This window comes from Porites lutea, chromosome 5 (assembly GCF_958299795.1).
Source record: "Porites lutea chromosome 5, jaPorLute2.1, whole genome shotgun sequence".
NCBI classification, from domain to species: Eukaryota; Metazoa; Cnidaria; class Anthozoa; order Scleractinia; family Poritidae; genus Porites; species Porites lutea.
In genome coordinates, this window is record NC_133205.1 from 14,865,072 (window position 1) to 14,872,269 (window position 7,198).

The 7,198-nt window shown below is 47.0% G+C and overlaps 1 protein-coding gene across 1 annotated transcript; it reads left to right on the plus strand.

Moving 5' to 3' along the window:
* Nucleotides 1–1,836: 1,836 nt before the first annotated feature.
* On the plus strand, nt 1,837–7,134 carry LOC140937951 (uncharacterized). Its single transcript, XM_073387510.1, has one exon. It carries the CDS (start codon nt 1,837–1,839, stop codon nt 7,132–7,134), a length of 5,298 nt encoding a protein of 1,765 aa, XP_073243611.1.
* The last annotated feature ends 64 nt before the right edge of the window (nt 7,135–7,198 follow it).

A 7,198-nucleotide genomic window follows, 5' to 3' on the forward strand; every position in this document is an offset into this window, starting at 1 on the left:
GTTCCAAGTGCTTTATGCCCACAGTTTTGGCAGATTCTAGCGGGTACTACAAAGGCTTACATTTTCGCCCAACAGCATGAAGTAGATGATTTTTTTGTGGCCAGCTGAAGATCAGTTTTCGTACAATAAAAGTTAAACAGGCAAAGAACACTGACAACACCAATTGTGATTTATAGCTGGTTCAATAAAGGTTGCTTTGGGCATTGTGAATTGGGAAATAGGACGCTATGGTGGTCACTCACGCAAATCATTGCGAGGTTTGGTATGCCCAATACCCTATTGCCAATTTTCAATGCCCAAAGCAACCTTTATTGAATCAGCTATATGTGGAAAACGGACGGCGAATTGTTACATTGCGACGCACCTTACCGTTATCCCCAACAAACGTTTTTATATGTTAGCCAATGAGCGAGCAAGGATTACCGGTTGACAGTCTCGCCTCCTTTTATACAAAGGTCGCGGTTGTTGTATTTTCTTAACTACAGATGTGGCTCTAACGAGAAAATGAGTGAATGCAGTGAAATCTGTCTCAAAAGCCTCCTAGTAGGTTTACATCTTGAAAGATGCAGCAGTAGAGTTTGAAATGCGCGACGGCCAGGACGCCTGCTTTCCATCTCCGGAGAAACTGCTTTTAGTGGAAAAACGAATTTTGGAAAGCGAATTCAACGCTTTCGTCGACTCTAAAAAGACGGGAAAAGGGAAAATACCACTAAAACCCGTGGAACTTTCCCAAAGGCTCAAAAGTTGTGATGCTTCTGGGCAATTTGGAACGTCGCCGAATCAGGTCCCGCCGATGAATGTTTTGCCTACAACAGCAATTACCACCATAATTAGGACTGTACAGGCCTCAAACTCTTAAATACTTAAGTTGGTTTCATGCTAACAGTAGGAAGCAAAAAGTTAAGCGCTTTAGGTTAACTGTGGTCACATTCAAAATTATATGCTGGTAATGCATTGACCAATTCTCGAACTTTAAAAGTGAAAGTAGCTTTTGCAGCTCATCGGAATGTTTGATTCAAAATTTCTGGGTAATGTTCAGGGTTGTAAATTCTCATCCTTGTGAAAACAAGGGTCAATGTGTGTTTCTCTGAATGAGAAATCTCTATTAACAGTAACTAGTTACCTGTTTTTACATTTGAGACCTTTCTCCTTTAGAAAAAGTTGTATGCATTACAGTGATATTCCCACTAAAACCAGAGGAAATTGACACACTTCGTTGATTGAGGACTCCTCTGATGAGCTTTTGTCATGACCACGACCAATTTTTGTCAAAGTCACAGATGCCAGTTGCGGCGAAGTTTGAAGGCAAAATATTGGACTAAAATTGAAGAAACTGATCGAGAAAACGTAGGCGTAAGGTGCCGCAGCGTGAAAAACATGTCGTCCACACGGACGACGTAATGGAAATATGACCTGGGAAGATTTTGATCAGTTATCATCAGTTTATAAGTTTTTCGGCCCTTTTTGTTCCTTTCCAAGACAAAAATGGTCAGCACTCGTTAACATCCGTCGAAAGGCCCTCTTATCTTCGGCCGGATTTCGTAAACGTGTCGGACCCGAAATGGGGTTCCTGTGGTGCGTGTGTGACGTAAGCCGAACCGGTCAGGACCGGTTTTGGGCACTAGAACACGAGGAAAAAAAAGAGCGAGCGATCATGTGAGTACGAGCGAGTTTATCAAACGAGAAACGAATAAATTTTGTTGAAATCATCGCAACAAAAGGTGGCGACCCTGCCAGGACACCTGTGATTCGAGAAAGTAACAGCGAGCGGCGAGAAGTGAGCGACGAGAGGAAATTTACATGTAAACACAGCGAAGAAACACCGAAGTCAACAACATGAGCGCCGAAGGCGAAATCAAAACAATGCAGGAGAAGATTCAAGGTAAACTGAAAATGCTTGAATTTACAGCGGGAGATACAGCGAAAGTAATCGAGACCGGAGACCTGAAGACAATTGAGAGGCATGGAAGCGCATTGGAGCACGTTATTGACAAAACACATCAGCTCAAACTGGAAGTTCAGGAGTTGCGTATTGAAAGTGGGAATGACCCTGTAGAGGTCAGACTTTGGACCGAAACTTTAGAAAGCCAAATCAGTAAATTTGAGGGAATTCTTAAAGAAGTGGAATATGTAGCTGCCGGTATTAGATCAATCGAAGAGGAAAAACGCGAGGAAGAGAAACGGAAACGGAATTTGGAGGAAAAGATCCAGCTTGAAAAGGCTAAACACGAAGCGCGAGCGAGTCTTGAGAAAACGGCGAAGGCATCCACGGAGGAATCTGGGAATTTGAGCAGTGTCGGAGCGAAATTGCCAAAACTGGAGATAACTAAATTTCAAGGGACTTTCCTGGATTGGATGAGGTTTTGGAATCAATTCGAAACTGAAATCGACAAGGCTAAACTAACTCAAGTTGCTAAGTTTTCTTACCTGAAGGAGTTACTAGTACCCAGTGTCCGCGCGTCCATTGACGGACTCCCTTTCACGACGGAGGGTTACGAAAGGGCCAAAGCTATATTGAAAACCAAGTATGGTAAACCCAGTGAGGTAGCAAACGCACATATGCAATGCATAATTGGATTATCCACAGTTCATGGTGGACACCCAGCAAAAATCCATGATTTCTACGAGAAGCTAACAAGTCACATACAAGTGCTAGAGACCATGGGCAAGGTTAACGAAATAGGAGGGTTTGTGCGTGCGACGCTTGATAAATTACCTGGAATCAGAGCGGATCTGGTACGTCTAGACGATAACTGGCAAGAGTGGGGATTTGCAGAGCTAATCGAATCCCTGAGGAAGTGGTGTGACCGTAACCCTATTGTCAGCGAAAACCTTAAACCTGAACCGCCAAAGCCTGACCTGCGAAGTCGTTATCCTCCGAACCGTGACCCGCGAAATCGCTTCCAAGCAAGGAAAAATCCTGCTTACCAGACCAAAGATGAGAGTGCGAAGGTGGGGCGTAACTGCATCTATTGTAATGGCGAGGATCACAGCTCCACCCAGTGCAAGAAAGTCCCTGGCTTGCACCAGCGCAGGCAGATCTTGAGTGACAAGAAACTATGCTTCAACTGTACAGGAACAAGACATCAAGCACGGGAGTGCCACAGCAAGTACACTTGTCAACATTGCGGTGGCAGACATCACACGTCTATTTGTGACAGGCTGCCTAGCAACAGTCAAATGATGTTGGCAACTGGTGAGGGTTCTGTTATTTATCCGGTGGTAGTGGTGTTCGTCGATGGGATCAAATGCAGAGCATTACTAGACACAGGTGCGGGTAGTTCTTATGCGTCAGCGGCTCTGATTGAACGGCTTAACAAGCGACCAACTCATATCGAACATAGACAGATTGACATGATGCTTTGCTCAACAGTTCAAAAGGTACAAGGGTATTCAGTAACGGTTAAAAGTGTTGATGGGAAGTTTGAGATGATGACGAAGATCAATAAGGTGGACAAGGGTGTTCTACTCACAGTCCCAAATCCGAATTATGGAGAACTGATCAGCAAGTATCGTCACCTGCAGGGAGTGGTCATGGATGACGATGACAAGAAGAGTGAGTTACCCATTCATGTAATACTCGGCGCCAGCGAGTACTCAAGGATCGAAACTGAGACGAAACCTAGAATTGGTCAGCCGTCTGAGCCCATTGCTGAGTTCACTATGCTGGGGTGGACGATGATGTCCACAGGGAGAGAAGCCGCGCTATCCAACGTTTATTTGACGAAAACATCGGCAGCGGACTACGAACAACTCTGCTCTTTAGATGTTTTAGGGCTCGCAGATAGACCAGAAGCAGACCAGCAAAACGTGTTTGCCGAATTCTCTGAGCAACTGAACCGAAGTGACGAAGGTTGGTACGAATCGGGTTTGCTATGGAAGCCGGGTCACGATCACCTGCAATCGAACGAACGCGGAAGTATCAGGAGACTACAAGGTCTAGTGAGGAAGTTGCAGAGAGAGCCTGGTCTGATAGACAAGTACGATGAGATCATCCAAGAGCAACTCACTGAAGGGATAGTTGAGAGAGTTGTAGACGAGCCAAACGAGAGAGTATTTTACATCCCTCACAAACCTGTGAAAAAGGAAACTGCCGTGACCACAAAACTCAGAATTGTATTTGACGCATCGGCTAAGCCAAGTGAAGATAGTCCGTCGTTAAACGAGTGCTTAGAAACGGGGCCTCCCTTGCAGAATCTGTTGTGGAACGTTCTTGTGCGAAATCGCCTAAAGCCAGTAGCCTTAGCAGCTGACATCAAACAAGCCTTCTTACAAGTACGCATAAGACCTGAAGACCGGGATGCACTACGTTTCCACTGGCTCAAGAACAAGGACCCTTCAGTTATTGAAGCCTTGAGATTCACGCGAGCGCTCTTCGGGTTGGTCCAGTCGCCATTCTTGTTGGCGGGAACACTAAAGTTGCACTTGCAAAGCCTAAGAGAGAAATACCCAGTGGAGGTAGACGAGATCTTGAGGAGTCTATACGTTGATGACGTCATCACGGGGGGCAACACCAAAGAAGAGGTTCAGGACCTGAAGAAGACGATCATATCAGTGTTTGGGGATGCTAAGTTTACCATGCACAAGTGGAACTCCAACGAGCCTCAGCTAGAGAGTGAGAATGTTGTTCCGGTGCACGAGCCTCAGCTAGACGGTGAGAATGGGGTGCCTGTTGATGAACAGCAGAGTTACGCAAAGCAACAGTTGGGAGTTAAGGAAGGTGAATCCAAGATATTAGGTTTGCCGTGGAACAAGAGAGAGGATACAATTGCAGTGACTTTCCCTGAGGAACCTGTTGATAACACTAAGAGAGGAATGCTACGATTCTTAGCTGCGGTGTACGACCCGCTTGGTGTAGCGTCGCCCACAACATTAGTGGGAAAGCTTCTATACCGCGAAGTATGCGACAGTCGACTACCGTGGGATGAGAAACTGTCAGACAGAATTGGACAAGAGTGGCTGAAGTTTGTGAGGAGCCTCCCCAACAAGGTTGAAGTACTGCGGAGCATACCAAGGTTCAAGGAGCCGATCGAAGGAGTCCAGTTGCATGTATTCGGTGACACAAGTGGAGTTGGTACATCAGCGGCCGTCTATGCAGTGATTACGCAAGCCTCCGGGGTGAGCAAGGGCTTAATAGCAGCAAAGTCAAGATTAGCAAAGAAGAATCTTACAATTCCAAGATTGGAACTTGTGTCCGCTCACATGGCCGCTAACCTTGTGGAGAACGTGAGAGTCGCACTTGAAGGATATCCAATCAAGTCAGTCCATGGGTGGAGTGACAGTACTGTCGCACTCCACTGGATCAAGGGGGGAGGTACTTACAAACAGTTTGTGGCCAACAGAGTCCGCAAGATCAACGACAAAGATTACATTGAATGGAGACATGTCGACTCCAAACACAACCCAGCCGACATAGGAAGCAGAGGCTGCAAGGCAGATCAGCTGTGTAATGTGTGGTTGCCGGGACCACAATGGTTGTCCAAGCCAGAGGAGTGGCCGGGAGACGTAGTGACAGAGCCTAACAAAGAAACGGAAGCAGAAGCTAAGCTTACTAAGGAGGTGTTTGCAGTGGCAGTGGAGGCGAGGGACGACTTCGATGAAGTGCTGGAAAGGCATACCTTCTGGCGAACGATCAGAATCAGTGCATGGGTCATGAGATTCCTTCAAAATTGCCGGAGCAAGAAGTGGAACCGAGTAAGCGGACCCTTGACAACAGCTGAGACGGAGATACAGGTCAAGTGGTGGATAAGGCGGGAGCAGCAGAGACACAGTGTAACAGACAAGTTTCTGGAAGACCAAGAAAGGCTCAACCTTCAGAAGAATGACCAAGGAATCTATGTGTGCAGAGGAAGAATTCAAGGACATTATCCGGTGTATTTGCCACCCAGGGTAGTCTTATCAGAAAAAATGGTGCAAGACGCCCACATCTTGACGCTACACGGGGGAGTCGGCCTAACGATGGCGCATGTGAGACAAGAGTATTGGATTCCCCGTCTCCGGCAACTGGCGAAGAACGTGGTTAACCACTGCTATGGGTGTAAGAAGTTCCATGTGACAAAGCTCCAAAATCCACCGCCTGGAAACTTACCAGTGGATCGTACAGAGGGGACATTTCCGTTCCAAGTAGTAGGGGTGGACTACGCCGGGCCCATAACTTACAAGATTTCGAAGAAGAAAGAAGGCAAGGCATACATTTTACTGTTCGCATGCAGTCTAACGAGAGCAGTCCATTTAGAGTTACTAACTGACCAGACCACTGCTGGTTTCATCAGGTGTTTGAAACATTTCATTTTGAGACGGGGGAGGCCTACGAAGATTTATTCGGACAATGGAAGAAGTTTTGTGGCTGCATCCAGGTGGCTCAAGAGTGTTATGAGGGAGGAGAAATTGCAAGACTATCTGGCCCACCACAACATCCTTTGGCAGTTTAACCTCGCCAGAGCCCCATGGTGGGGCGGTCAATTTGAACGGTTGGTTGGAGTTGTGAAACAGTCATTTTACAAATCTATGGGACGAGCGTACCTGACATTCGGAGAGCTTGAAGAAGTTGTGCTTGAGGTGGAGGTGGCCGTCAATAACCGCCCGTTATCCTATGTTGAAGATGATGTTGAACTTCCGGTGCTAACGCCAAACGTCATGATGCACGGGCTACCTAACCTCCTGCCAGAGGAGGATGCAGAGTCAGTGGAGGATGTGGAGCTACGTAAGAGGACAAGATACCTCCGTCGCTGCAAGGACATTCTGTGGTCAAGGTGGACTACAGAATACATCAGAAGTTTGAGGGAGAGACACAATCTCAAACACAAGACCAAGGTGCTGACACTGAAAGTTGGAGATGTGGTGCTAATTCAGAGTGAGGAGCGCAACCGTGGAAAGTGGAACATTGGAGTTGTAGTGAAACTCATCAAGGGGCGTGACGGCGTCGTCCGAGCAGCGAGGTTGAGAGCGGGGAAGTCCTACTTGGAGCGAGCAATCCAACAGCTATGTCCAATGGAGCTGTCGTGCGACGTACGGGACACACAGTTGAGAAATTCGGTGCAGCTTAATCCTCGAGCCAGAGAGTTCGCCCCTAGGCGGGCTGCTGTAGCTGCGGCGAAGCGGATCAGAGAGATTGCAGAGCAAGAGAACAAGTGAACAGACCCAGGGACGAGTGGAGTCATGAACTGTTAGAACTGTTAAATCTGTTAGAACTGTTAAG